The following is a 15,202-nucleotide window of genomic DNA, read 5'->3' on the forward strand; positions in this document are numbered from 1 at the left end:
GTCTGGCAGCTGCAAGCAGAAGCTCAAGCATGAGATTACGATAGTGCGCCGCGCTCATCGCGAACATCGAAGACGTGCGTCTCGGACAGACTGTTCTGCTTGTGACGAAGACCATCGCGGGATGACTCTTCGTACTCGCGATCGAGCATGACGTACTTTGAAGCATCGGGCACCGTGGCCACGCACATCGCGACCGAGCTTACTGCTCAGAGACGTGGCTAGGCCTAACTCCACTCACGGCACCGATGTACGAGATGAATCTGAACTTTGCAGGCAAGAACGTGGCGCTAGCAGACAAGCGAAACCGAAGAAGCCGCCACGTGTTTCGTCACAAGCAACGAATCGCATTGCCCGCTGGCTCCTCGGAACCGTGGATGGGCATTTTACTCATCGGCATCGGCAAGCCCGTTGCGCATCGACCGCTCGGTGGAAGAGGCTAGCAAGTTTCACACATCAGCGCCCCAAAACTCAAGACCAAGTACGCTGCACGCCGATTTATCGTCTTTATATTTATTTGCTGTTATTGTAAACCGTTATATTTATTTTCTGGAAGTTCGAATACTACTTCGAATAGTAATATTTCGGTGTGAATCGAATAGCAAACACTATTCGAAAAATATTCAAAAGTTCGAATACTCGCACACCCCCACTTTTATTATTCAATTAAGCACCACAAAAACATTTTTGAAACTTCCTGTACTCACTGTCTTACTAAAAACTTTTACAAAAAGCCAATTATAAAAACCTGTATGGCGTGCAGACAAATATGGACAGCTTTACGGCACTCGCCAATGTCTCAGGATCTAAGCGCAGAAAACGGAATGGTTATACTATCTATATTTATTTATTTATTTATTTATTTATATATTTATTTATTTAAAGAAACCCCTAAAGGCCCTCACTGGGAGGATATTACATAGGGGGGTAGGAAAAAAAAGATACAATCCAATAGAGGCATAGCCAGCATGAAAAATTGCAAATAAAACAAGACTTGCTTAAGTATAACGCAAAAGGCAACGCAATAACACAACACATATTAAAAATATTGAAAGAGATGTTTAAAAATGCAACGCAAAATAACAGAACAACATAACAGAATACACACACTAAAAAAAAGAGTTCATTAAATTTCGAAATGTTGCTTTCTGTTGCGATAAATCGAGGCAACTGGTTCCATTCGATGATGGTTTTTGGAATGAACGAATTAGCAAAGGATGAAGTACGGCATGTGATGCGTTTGATCTTGAGAGGGCGATCGCGGCGTGGAAAGATGACTAAAGGTGACTGAAAAAAGTCGTCATGAAGCAACGGATGATGATAAATTCTATGAAAAGAGATAGACGGGCCAGTTATGACGATGGGAAAGGTTCTGAAGACCTGCACGAGCTTTTTAAGGCAGTGACGCTAGTGAAGCGAGAGTAATCAGAGAAAATGAAACGAGCAGCACGGTTCTGCAGGGATTCGATGTTATCAATGATATATGCTTGTTCCGGGTCCCATATGGCTGAAGCGTACTCAATTTTAGGGTGGATTAGAGTGATATAGGCAAGTTTTCGCACATGCGCAGGAGCATGGCGTAGATTACGTTTTAACATACCAAGGGAGCGGTTAGCAGCTGCAAGAATGTGATCGATGTGACAGTTCCAGGATAGGTCAGATTGAAGGTGAAGTCCTAGATATTTGTATGACGTAGCTGACTCGACAGGCGTGTGGTTAAGTGTATATGTGGTCGGGAGGCGGTTTGGATTTCGTGTAAAGAATACGAGTTTGGTCTTGCGGAGTGATTAAGCTTCATTAGCAGCATGATGAACACCATGAATTGATGGATTCGAGGTCAGATTGTAAGGATCGGTGGTCCTGGTCACTTTTGATGGCACGATACACAATGCAGTCGTCAGCGAACAATCTAATTTGGGAAGAAATGCCATTAGGTAAATCATTGATGAATATTAGAAAGAGCAGAGGGCCTAGCACGCTCCCTTGAGGTATGCCGGATGAGACCTGCGCCACTGAAGAGTTAGAACCGTTAACGGAAGTGAATTGAATGCGAGAGGAGAGGAAGTCTTTAATCCATGCCACAACCTGGGTGTCAATGTTGAGATGCCTTAACTTAAGTAGTAATCTGTGGTGAGGGATACGATCAAATGCCTTCGAGAAGTCGAAGCTGAGTGTCACAAGAAAATCCCTTGCGAAAGCCGCGCTGCTGTTTAAAAATGACGTTGTGATCTTCAAGATAATGATCTGTGAGTGAATAACATGTTCGAGGAGCTTCGAGAAGGTGCAAGTCAATGAAATGGGTCTGTAGTTAAAAGGATCGGAGCGAATGCCCGATTTGAAGATTGGTATAACTTTGGCTATGCGCCAGTCGTGAGGGATGGAACCACATGATAATGACTGCGAAAAAAGTGCACAAGTGATTGGACAAATACCATAAGATAAATTTTTGAGAATTTTCCTATTAAAGGGACACTAAAGGCAAATATTAAGTCGACGTTGATTGTTGAAATAGCGGTCCAGAAACCTCGTAGCGCTGCTTTTGTGCCAAGGAAGTGCTTATTTTGAAATAAAATCATGTTTTTAGTGGTCCGCATCGCGTTAGCACGCTTCAAATCTCCCGCCTGAAAATACGACTCTCGTACGTCACTGCTGCCATGCCCAACGTTGCCCGCTTTTACTGCACAGCCGCCGACACTAGTAGCAGCCGAGCGGAAGTAGCGGGACCCACAGTAGCAACAACGGCGCTGCGGCAAAGACTTGCTGATGGGCACATTCAAAGCCGTCACCAAGTTGTGGTTGGTCTCGTAATCCTCAGTACGAAAGTGCAGCGAGCACACACGCAGAGGTTTTGACTGTTTAGCACACTGGCGCAATGGCATGACACTAAGCCACTTCGAGCGTAAGGGTTCATTCCGCAGCAACCAGTGAAAAGACACACCGGTTTCCTTGCTGCAGCACTGGCGTTGTGCACCATTCGGGCATCCGGCAATATCACACGCATGCGGCATTTTGTCGAACTTTCTGTCAGAGCGACCTTCACGAGCGCGCAAAACACGCACGGCAGTACGCGATCCCGAAACTACCACTGAGACGGGCGAGGCTCAGCTCGGCGAAAACGGAACCTTTGAACCACACGCGCCGTTCCCCATGGCAACGCCACGGAGGTTTTGTTTTCCATGAATCAAGCGGGAAACGAACAAACAGCATTTATTACGTCTTTGATGCTCAGAATCTTCTTTTTTTACTGCTGCTAGTTTGATTACTAGTGATTTATTGTAGGCCGACTTCCCTACGTCATCGGGATCACTTCGAAAATGTCCCACTCGTGGCGCTCGTCATGTGATACATTTAGCTTAATTTCTCGGTAAGTAGGGCACTGCTGTTGATAATATTGCCGTTTTAGAAGTTGTCATACATTGGGCTTTTACTCTAACATAAATTGTTATTTGCCTTTAGTGTCCCTTTAGAGCCAAGGGAATCCATAGATGTAGAGTCCTTTAGGTTTGTTGTGAAATGGCACAAGGTTGACTTACAGCAACTGTTCAGAAAATGAAAGCTGAGAAAATCGAGCTCAATGAAAATGGAGCTAAAAGATAAGAAAATGGAACTCCGAAGAAAGCTGGTTTTATTTTTCCTTGGAGAAGTGCAGCTTTGTGGCTATCTTGAGCTCTGTCTGTCCTCTTTATGATGACGCCAATATGGTGGCACTGTGTCAAAGGAAAACTGTAGATCTGCATTTTCTAAAGCCCAATTTTCTCATCGTTTCTGATGACAGCACACTAGTAAAATGCCTTTTTTTTCAACTTCTACTGCTTATTTTGGTCTAATATTTCACCATGACGTAAATAAAACATGGTCTCAGGATTGCAGAAAAAAATTAATTGAAAAACTGAACATTTTGACCAAGTTTACCATTCCCATTGCCACGTCCCCCCTTAAGTGCAAACCACTGACACACGCCGTAACGTGCACGCATGCGGCTATGCGTCAAAAGCGTCGTATCGTGCCGGTGGGGGAAAAGGGCGCGCAACCACTGGCATGCATCAATGCTCCCTTTTGGCTGAGGCACAGTGTTGCTTGATCTTTTGAAAGGACAGACTGATGGGCCATTTGGTATAGTGCATAATTCTGAACAGTAACACAAAGAAGCACACGGACGGCAGCAGGTCAAGACAGGACACAGCGCTACATAGCGCTGTGTCCCATCTTGATCTGCAGCCGTCCGTGTGCTTCTTTGCGCTACTGTGCAGAATTTGATCTTTTGGTTTAAGGGAAGACGTGGGTTTGAAAGGTGTGTTTTTAATAGTTGAATGAACGGAATGAGATTTAATACACTTATTCAGTTTTATCTGCAGATTCCAAATCTCTGAGTAGATTTTTAATAGCTGCATTAGAACTAAAGATATGCTAGTTCTACAACGTTTTCTATTACAATTCTTACGGGGATTTTTGGCAACTTCTTTTCGTCAAACACAAAAGCAAAGTATGCGGCAAGATTGCCAGAAAGCTGGTCTAGCTGATGATGCTATTTATTTTGTTATAATGTTGTTTACCAAATGATACTTCTCGATAATCATAAAGTGTATGAAGCAAAAATTTTTCACTCATATTTGCATCCATTTATTTTGCATTTGAAAACAAACAAATTAGCATCACCTGCTAGACGAGCTCTCTGGCAGTCTTGCCACATATTTTGTTTTTGTGTTTGACAAAGCAAAGTGGCCAAAAAGTACCATACAAAATATGCTCTTAGAAATTTCATATCTTTTGTTCTAATGCAGATAATAAAAATCTACTTGAAGATTTAGAATCTGCAGAGAAAACTGAATAAGTGTATTAAATTCCATTCACTTAACCCAACCAATTAAAAAAATTTGTTCAAGACCCACGTCTCCCCTTAAAACTGTCCAAGTACAGCCCGGAACGACCAGCTGTCAATCGACACAAGTTACTATGTTGTCTAACATATAAAGACAGCGTCAAAATATTGAGTGTACTTCACCCACAACTGTTTTCACTATTTAAGTAATAATTGCTATAGCAATGACCAAAGTAACAACAACCATATGCCCAAGTAATCGACATCGGCACGTGTACTGCTACCGGGAACGAAAGTTAGCGTCGTTTGGGTCACAGGACACAGCCAACGATGTTTATGAGATCACCAATGCTTATGCGATCGCCTTGTTGAATTCTTTTCACAATCATGCTATTAGTGTACAACAGCAGTATAATCATCCTGTTTGTGAAAATGGTTCTGCTCCTGTTGCTGCTAAAAAAAAGCAGACAGGAGTGGCATCGTCCGCATCGTCGATGGGCTTGACGTGCTCTCTTGACACGTACTTTAAGCGGTATTCACACGGTGGACAAATCCTTGGGGGGATAAAGGCAGAGACGTCAGCTCGTGAGGAGAATTCTATACAAATGTCCCCCACTCACACGGACGAGGCAAATGGAGGTGGATACCAGTGTTACCAGATTACTCTGGTGGCTTGTACCAACCATTTGACGAGCTGCTGACGACGAGCTGCAGACGACCCGCTGCGGACTGGGCACCCACTGCCGCTCTCTGCAGGAGCAAGTGGAACGATGTGGCCAAACAAGAGCCCGAAATGCCGCTATATCCCCCACTGCCGGGGGATTGTTTGTCCTGTTGGGGGAAAAGGTCCCCGTGTCCTCCAGGGAGGCGCGGGGGAGTCGCGCCTACTCACTAATTCGTGACGCTCGGATTAGTGAGTGGGCTGAACTACCTCAATTACATTTTATTCAAAGGGACGTGCGCCGAATGGGACGGCAGGAGCAACACCGCCTCGCGCCGATGATCCAGGCGGCCGTGTTACAACACAGGTGCACGAGCCAAAGATGGCCACCCGGCCAGACAAAATGGTCATGATTACGATGATTTGTATGCACAGGCGAAGATGATGAACTGCACAGTCAGCACTTACAATTATGAGGGACTCGACGACCTGGGTTTCTTTATTGTGCACTTAAGTACATGAGCCTCAAGCATTTTCACCTTCATGAAGACACTGACAAAGAAGCGAAACAAAAGGGGCTCACCGTTCGCGGCCTTTGGCCGACTTGGAGAGCACCTGGAGTTGCTGCTGTTGCACCAGCTTCTGCCGCTCACGGCTACGCAAGTTGCGTTGCTGAAAAACAGGCACAGCCTCACCATCAGCAACGCCTCCTTCGCACACGCACATTTCCATCGAAAACAAGTGTTACAATCAGTTACACTGTCTATTTGAAAGGTTCGATCATGAATAACAATAGATCCCATCCACCTTCACACATTTAGAGTAAAAGATCATTCGTTTGCAATTCATTAATTCAAATTTTCTCAATAATTTGAATGTGGAAGTGGTCCCCCATGGATATTTGGAACTATGCACCGCCAGCCGGCTCTTGCACCGTTGCTAATTTTCCGCTCTAAATGACAGGTGGAACAACTTCCCAGTCACCACCATCATCGTTCTTCAATAACTATTGTTATTGACACCTGAGCAATCACATCCTAAAATCTCAAAGGTCGGAAATTCTAAAATCTCAATGGTCGATGCCTTGTATGAGAATGTTCATTTTTTGAACTCGTTGATTACATATGCATCCACATCAATATTCCGCTGCGGCACACATGGAGGCATGCACGTTCATGCATCTATGTCCTACGTTTAGAAAACAAGCAACAGAGTGACACGACTGTTAAAACCTGCAAAGCTGCATTGATACATTGTTCGGGCGTCTTTTGGAGAAAGAGAACACCGAAGGACCGCAAAATCTGTCCCTGCAATATGACCACAGGAAATGGCAGTTGTCACTGGTGCACGGAGGCAGACTGTTGCTGCAAGTTTAACATCGCCTGTCACAGCTGCAAGAATAGCTCTGCTATGAAGACTTTGTGCAAGAAGCTGCACTGCCATTCACCACACACAGCAAGAGCACATGTGGAACAACATAGCTCATGTAGAAATGAGTGGCAACGGCAATTGCACGCTTTACACACTCTTCAAACTATCGGCTATGTTCCCAAGTGTAGTCTTGCACAGCGATAGTGAGTCAGTTCATCGCTAGCATGCAGGTAGAAATCAAAGCGCCTTTCACTTGTCAATGCCTGCTACGGCTGCCTCGCATTGAATCAAAATGAAAAGCATCTGCCATCCCAGCACAAGCACCTCTTGGACAATATGAGACTAACAAAAAAAAAAATTCTGACAACCAATTAGCGAAATCTTTCCTTTTTGTGTAGAGCAGTTGGACAGTGGAGCAGTTTTCAAATTGCACATCTATCACAGGTGCACTTAAAAGGTGCACCACCAAATAGCTCAGAATCGCTGTCGAAGATTTTTGAAAAATTAAAAAAACAATCACAGTGATGCTGCCGAGGTCTTCCGATTTGTAGAACAATCACAGTGATGCTGCCGAGGTCTTCCGATTTGTAGCAATTTTTGGAGCAGCTGCAGCTCCCCATGTGTAGGGTAGCAAACTGGACGCATTGTCTAGTTAACCTCCCTGCCTTTCCTACATTCCTTCTCTCTCTCTCTCTTTGGAGCAGCAAAATTTGTTTTGGAGCACTTTGGAGCAGGCAATCTAGTGATTTGGAGCATCTTGGAGCAGTAAAATTTTCGTTTTGGAGCACTTTGGAGCAGGTAGTCTTGCAATTAGCAGCATCTTGACGTAGCTTTTATTGTGATAGCAATTATATGGACAGTCTCGGCTGGAAAATATCCATCCCCGTCGCCGTCATTCACTGTATATGTATAAGTATGTATACATATAGAAAAGCCACAAAGAAAAATAATTCATAAATACTTTCCGACGCGCGGAATCGAACGGGCGACCTCCCGCTTTGCAGCCCGCCGCGTTAGACGTTAGGCCACGAACAGCACCGTCTTTCAGCCTGCTAACGGCGAACTATTTATATACACCACTTACACCAGCATGCTTTCTGAGTTACCACATAGATGGCGTGATGTGCGCACACGTGGCGCGCTTTAAAGATCGTCGCCCCGTTCCTGCAAACGCCATTGCTCTTCGCCCTACAAGGCGTGGTCGCCTTGGTGCGCTTATCACGAGGAAAGAAGGGGGCGGCTGGCGGGGGGGGCGAGCGGGGGGTTGTATGTCTTGTGCTTTCCCCGCGATGTGTGCGCTGAAGTCACAGCGTACGAAGGTCGCTTCGACGCTGCAGCGGCCGCGTATGCGAAAGGGGCGCGCTGTTCCAACCGAAATAAGTAACGACTGGGACACTTTGTTCGTGCTCGCCCTGTGTGTACCTGTTCGTTCATTTCGTGCGTCCTGCTTTATGTTTGAGCAGTGCGCTTCCAGTGTCGAGCTGCAACGCATGATAGTTCGCGCTCGTCCTGTGTGCGTTCTTTTCGTGCGTCCTTTGGGCTCGAGCGACACGCTGGCAATTTCGAGCTGCTTTCCGTTCTTCGCGTTACATTCCAATATATTGCTATCGCATTCATTGCTTCGCCGTTGCGGCGAAACTGTGACTTTTTTAATTATGGAGCACTCGGAGAAGCAAGCTGCATATTACCCTCAAACACCTTAATTAATTGACACTGAAGTGAAACAAAGGATCTGTTATATTGATGAAATGCTCCGAGAACTCTAATATCATTCATTTTCGCATAATATGTTTTTAATAGAAGAGAAAATCACGGTGAAACTTTCATTTTTAAGTTTCGCGCTGAAATTTCCGCGGGTGACGTCACGAATTTCAATGAGTATGTTTCGTATTTTGGCAACATTGGCTCAAAGAAATTTCCTGAAACTTGGTACGTTAAGCTTTTAGCCATCTCAGAGGACAATGTACTTCATATTTGTAACAAAACAGCCATTTGGGCTAGTTGGTAACGGTTCATATCTTAAAGCAAAAAGGCGCACTACGGGAACAAGGACATAAGGGAGGAACTGACGACACAAAGCGCACACTCGCAACTGAAGGTTTATTGAAAGAGTACACATAAATATGTTACAAAAAAAGGGCACGTGGTGCAATTTTCCTCGCCGAAGCAAAACAAAATGAGATGGATATCCCCTTAACAGATCATGAAGGCGCATGCGTCTATACAAAAAGGAAGTTCGAAGAAAACCGGACTAAAGAAAGTTCAAACTGCGTGACGGGGGGGGGGGGGGGGGGAGAGGAGGGCAGACAAGTTTAATGCAGTGTGTTGATCAAATATGAATACTCTATCTCTGTTATGGCGATATTTACTGATTAAGAACTACGGAGGGCCTAGTAAACGCCGTCAAACTCTGATGTCATGGCGTTTGATGCGGGAATTGTAACGTGGTGACGCCACCCAAATTTTCTTTTTGCGCGTTTTCTCGCTCACCAAGAGTCTTCTCGTGGCAAGTGTGGCGATTTTGGAATTGTGAAAACGTAATATACTAATATGAGAAAAATCCTTTTTTTCTTAAGTGTCCCTTTAATATGGAGCTCTGATAAAGAGCTACATAAATGTTTTTATGCACTGCAAGTCTCATGGAGAAAATGCTCGCAGGAGTAATCAATATCACTGCATTAAAACGGCACACTATATATTAGTCGAGAAAGGAAGACAAAACGTACGAAACAAGCCTTACTAACGTTTCGGCAGGAGGGCCTGCCTTCGTCAGAGTGAATTCACTCTGACTTTGTCATTCACTCTGACGAAGGCAGGCCCTCCTGCCGAAACGTTAGTAAAGCTTGTTTCGTACGTTTTGTCTTCCTTTCTCGACTGCATTTCCCACCGGATCCATTGAACTTCATCCTCGCATATATATAGATATATATATATATATATATATATATATATATTATATATATGCACACACACACACACACACACACACACACACACACACATTTATATACATATATATATATATAAGGAATGAAGAAAGAAACTACGACTTTCGTTGGTTTGGCACTGTATATTTTCACTAACGTTTCGTCTGGTGGACCAGACTTTGTCAAAGTGTATATATATAGTATGTATATATTTATTTATTGACACTATAACACAAAATTAAGGCAGTCATACAGTTTGGAGGTTGTGGAAGAACTTCCTGAGCCATTTTTTGTCACAATCAAGAACATCGAATGCTGCGTATATCAAATTATATTTAATGAAATAACACCTCAAATGCAATTATATGGTTGTCAAAATGCAGGGCTGCTGCCCCAAAGCAATACTGTTGAGGTTATGAAACATTACAGTTTCAATCACACTTAGCATCGTTCACACGTTGGACTTCTCGAGCACACAGGTACTAAAGGTGCAGCAGCTTTTGGTTGATGTCTGCCAGCCTTGTCATGTTCTCAGTAAGACTGTCATTTGCCTCAGCTAGAAGCACTTGGCCGCATTCTATATCTTCCATATTCTTGTTGGCCAGGCCTCCTCTGATGAGACCCTGTGCACGTTGGAGCATTGCTCTAAAGACTCTAGGTGCCCTTCTAAGCACCGTTTTTCTTCTGGAAGCTTCCCCTTTTTATCAGTGACTGAGCTGTTGTCAGCTGAAGCCTTCCGTTTCCCTCTTTCCTCGTTGTCAGCCTCTGGCTGGAGTCGGTCCAAGTATTTTTTGTGCGAATGTTTCACAGCATTAATTAGTTCTAATGTTACTGGAACTAGGGAAGCATCACTGTCATAACGCTTCAAATAGCTCTTCACGTGTCTGATGCCATTGAGTGTTACGATTCCGAGATTGACACGATTTTCAATAATGCGCCTATTCTCGCTGAATCCCCGCTCGCAATCCGCATTTCCATGTGGCAGAGAGACCAAGGCACGGATAAATACGGAAAGCAGTGGGTATTTGTTAGCCGCTAGCACCGAAGCCCAATAAGTGTTGACACTGCAGCTGCTGGAAGCAGCGCCTTCATCCGGTGACTTACAGTGAAGACAGTGCCACTCACCCACTAGAGATGCCACCTGTTCGCTCTTGATCAAATGGGGCACACTTGCGGCAACATACTTTATGGATTTAACAGTCTCTTCTACTACTAAAGGCAGGGCCGGATCGAGGAAACGTAAATGAAAAAGAAGTTTGTTGTCGAGTGGTAGTTGCTTTAATAAGTGTCGCACTGTTGCAATGTAGAATACCCGAGCACGAACTTTGAATGATCTTTTTTCTTCGGGACTCCAGCTCTGAATTTCTTGCTCAGTGTCGAACCCAATTTCTGGAGCCTGCTTGAGCCCTTCAGGAGCAGCCACATCTAAGCATTTAAGCTCAGCTGCGCTCATATTCTTGAAGACTTCGTGCCTCATAAAGCGGCCTAAAAACTAAGACAAAGAGACTCGGAGAGTACGATGTGTATGAGGGGTTCCTGCCTTTGGAAAAGTACTTGGAATCCAGTGAACAGCTCAGCTGTGTTCCGCAAAAAGAGCATTTTGGCTAGCAATTGCTTGTCAGCAAGTGCTGCGGCCAGTCGTCTCTGAAGGGCAGAGCTTGTTGGCCTGGTGTCAGCTGCACGGTGAAAATACGCCTTTAGCGCATCATACTGCTCGAGCACGTGCTCTAGGCTGCACTGAAATGTGAGCCATCTGTTGTTTACGTGGCTTAAAAAAATGTGTTCCCGAATACCAAGGTCTTTTTGCTGGCTGTTAAACAGTGAAGACCCGACAGCATGCTTAAAAATAATAATACACGTCCATCACTAGCAGTTCCACATCTACACCAAAAGCAGTAAGGCCTGTGCCGAAACAATTATGCACTTTATGGAGATTGCACTCTCCAATGTCCAGAATATTTATGTGAACAGATTCCTTCAATTTCTTCTTCACACTTTTCGTTGTATTGGGGCCGTCACTGAAGAAGCAAAGTAGCTTTTCCTTGGAAAGCTCCGTGATGCTCCTTTCGATGCTGTCAACTATCATATCTGCTGTAGCACGGCCCAGGTTGAACGACTCCAGGTGTTCGATGACAACCCTCTGTTGCTTCCTTGAAAAGTAACGCACGAGTACATCCAGTTGTTGAACTCTTTGTTCAGGTTTGGGTGTCTCGTCGATTTGAATAGAACTGTACACATCTGGCCTGCTAAACTCATGAACGACTTTCTTCTTGAAATATGGCCCTACTCCATCTGAAATCATATAGGATGCTTTTATTCTTCCACAAGAAACCTTTCCAGCAATCTGGGAGTCAGGAAACATTTGGGGTAATATCTTCGTTGCTGTGTCAGCATAAGAAAATGGAATTCCTTTAACAGCTAATGACATGGCAAATAATGCTTCGGCTCGAATGACACTGTCGTTCAGTGTAGTGACTTCAGCAGCGTTACTGAAACTGATTGTAGGCTTGACAGACTTCAGTGGTTTCAACTTCCCGTCAGCATCACAGTGCTTTTTTCTAGCTATAAGGTGCATCTTGGATGAAGCATGCCTTGTGACAGCAGACGTCCCATGTTGTGCACAAGAGATGACGAGGTTGCATAAGACGCATTTAGCTTTGAAGCTCTTCAGGCCCCTTCGGCACGAAGACTTGACAATATCGCCGTTGCTGTCCATCTGCTCCAGCACAGACTCGTTGAAGCTCGTGAGTCGTGCTGCAGACAATGGGAACGGTACTTAATTGCATTTCAGCCCGACAAGAGGAGCATCAGTAGAGATAGCAACGTATTTTACAAATACAGGAAGTGTCGTAGCTTTAAAGGGACACTAAAGGCAAAATACAACTCGGCGTGGACGGCATGAAATACCATTCCAGAAACCTTGTAGGGCTTGTTTCAAGCCAAGAAAATCCTTAGCTTGAAAGAAAATCACACTTTAGTGTTCCGCACACTGTTAGCGCAGTTCAAACTACCCACCTATCAAGGACTCGTGACGTAAGGCTCCCCAACGCCGCTTTTAACGGGTGCTATGCCAGCACCTTCCATTATCTGGCAACAGTGCGCCTCCATCAGAAACGCACGCAATACTTCCCGTTATGCTTACTTTGCTGGCCTCTGCTGATTGCATTGTAATGCGATGTTTTCCGCGGAAGCGCTTGACACTCGGACACCGCTGCGTAATGTCGGGAAGCTGCACGCGATCCGGCCGTCAGTGCGGGAATACGGGCGTCTCATGCGTGCGTGTGTATTTGTGCTGGCGCCGCTCGATGAGCCTCTTTAGGCCGCTGGTGCACCGAGCCGCCGAAATGCGACACAATCAACCCATGTATACCGTGAAATCTCTGAGCGCAGCCTTCACTTTGTAAAGGCGTTTATTGACGGCTGGATTGACGGCGACGATGCACAACAGTCACAACAGAGCGCAGACTCTCACGAGCACGAGGGACGTGCTCTCCGAGAAGAGGCGAAGGGGGTGACCCACTAGAAGGCGCTCGAGAGGACGGCCCATTACAGCGTTCCAATGCTTCTCTACAATTACCCCGGGGACGAAAAGGGAGCCGTCTGGCGACCTAGCAGCCGGTCACTATGAGCGGATCATGGTAGGGCTTGAGGCGCTCCACACTGACAATGTCGCGCCCTCGACGGCGCATGTCCGAAGATGGGTCGATGGGTTCAAGCAGGTAGTTGACCGGGGATGTGCGTTCTACGACACAGTAGGGGCCTTCGTATTTGGGCAGCAGTTTGGAAGAGAGGCCAGTTGCAGTGGTAGGGACCGAGAGCCATACGAGCGCTCCAGGTAGGAATGTGGGTGCAGAAGTGTTGGTCTCCCCGCGGATGCTCTTCTGCCGCTCTTGATCATGCGTAGTAAAGGTCTTGGCAAGCTCGCGACATTCCACAGCAAGTCTGGCTGTGGCAGAAATAGGCGCACTCTCAGATAGATCCGGCTTGTATGGAAGGATTGTGTCGATTGGGTGCGACGGGTGCCTGCCGTACAATAAGAAAAATGGTGAGAAGCCAGTGGTGCTTTGAGGGGCGGTATTGTAGGCGTAGGTGACGAAACGCAGAATGGAATCCCAATTTGTGTGATCGGCGGCGACGTACAGCGAGAGCATGTCGCCGAGCGTGCGGTTAAAACGTTCCATGAGCCCATTCGTCTGTGGGTAAGCAGTAGTTCTGTAAGCAGTTTTGCGGTGAACAACGTTGCACTCTTTGAGGATGGCTTCGACGACTTACGACGGGAAGACACGGCCTCGATCACTGAGCAGCTCCTGGGGTGGACCGTGGCACAGCATGAACCGGCGGAGCAGGAAGGAGGCTACATCGCGCGCTGTAGCCGCTGGGAGGGCGGCAGTTTCAGCGTATCGCGTAAGGTGGTCTACAGCGACGATGGCCCAGCGCTTACCAGCCGACGTCAGAGGGAGTGGCCCATACAAATCGATGCCAACGCGCCCAAACGGCCGCTCAGGGCAAGGTAAAGGTTGCAGACCTGCTGGAGACTGGTGCGTTGAAGTTTTGCGGCGCTGACAATCGATGCAGGAGTGAACGAACTTCTGCACGTAGCGGTACATGCCTCGCCAAAAGTACCATTGGCGAATGTGGTGGTATGTTTTCGATACCCCAGAGTGCGCACACTGCGGATCAGTGTGGAACGATTCGCATATTTCAGAACGCAGATTGCGGGGTATTACTAGTAGCCACTGGCGGCCGTCGGCGTTGTAATTGCGTCGGTGGACGAGGTTGTCGCGAACGGCGAAATGGTGGGCTTGACGACACAACGCGCGAGAGGATGGTGTGGCCGATGGATCAGTCAGCAAGTCTATCACTGAAGCAATCCATGGATCCTTGAGCTGTTCGGTAGCGATAGTGTGAATGTCGATGGAAGAAACGGCATTGTGAGACATTGAGCTGTGGGTATTGTCGTCAGGCAAGGGGGAGCGCAAGAGAGTGTCGGCGTCAGCATGCTGGCGTCCGTTGCGGTACAGCACGCGGACATCGTAGTCCTGTAGGCAAAGTGCCCAGCGGGCGAGGCGGCCTGATGCGGCCACGATGACAGCCACTGTGCCGCCTGCACCGATCCTTCTATGGCAGCCTAAGGAGCCGCCAACCTTCCGCAGATCGTCATTCGAAGACCCGGAAAGCTGGCTCAAAGCCTACGACCGAGTCGCCATTTTCAATGCCTGGATCAGGAAAGACAAGCTACGGCATGTCTATTTCGTTTTGGAAGACGCCGCTCGGACCTGGTTCGAGAACCAAGAGCGAAGCCTGACAACGTGGGACATTTCTCGCGCCAGGTTCCTCGCCACGTTCACGAGCGTCGTCCGCAAAGAGAGGGCTGAGGCTCTGCTCAAAACCAGCGTGCAAATGCCGAACGAAAATGTAGTGCTCTTC

At 46.4% G+C, this 15,202-nt stretch overlaps 1 protein-coding gene across 1 annotated transcript in view; it reads right to left on the reverse strand.

Annotated features, from left to right (window-relative positions):
• LOC119400586 (eukaryotic translation initiation factor 3 subunit D) overlaps nt 1-6,203 on the reverse strand; it is a 169,319-nt gene extending 163,116 nt beyond the window's left edge. The window contains exon 1 of the mRNA XM_037667649.2: nt 6,061-6,203. Within this exon, the coding sequence (XP_037523577.1) occupies nt 6,061-6,203 (143 nt within the window). The remainder of the gene's footprint in view (nt 1-6,060) is intronic.
• Nucleotides 6,204-15,202: the final 8,999 nt, after the last annotated feature.

The sequence above is a fragment of the Rhipicephalus sanguineus genome, chromosome 7 (assembly GCF_013339695.2).
Source record: "Rhipicephalus sanguineus isolate Rsan-2018 chromosome 7, BIME_Rsan_1.4, whole genome shotgun sequence".
NCBI classification, from domain to species: Eukaryota; Metazoa; Arthropoda; class Arachnida; order Ixodida; family Ixodidae; genus Rhipicephalus; species Rhipicephalus sanguineus.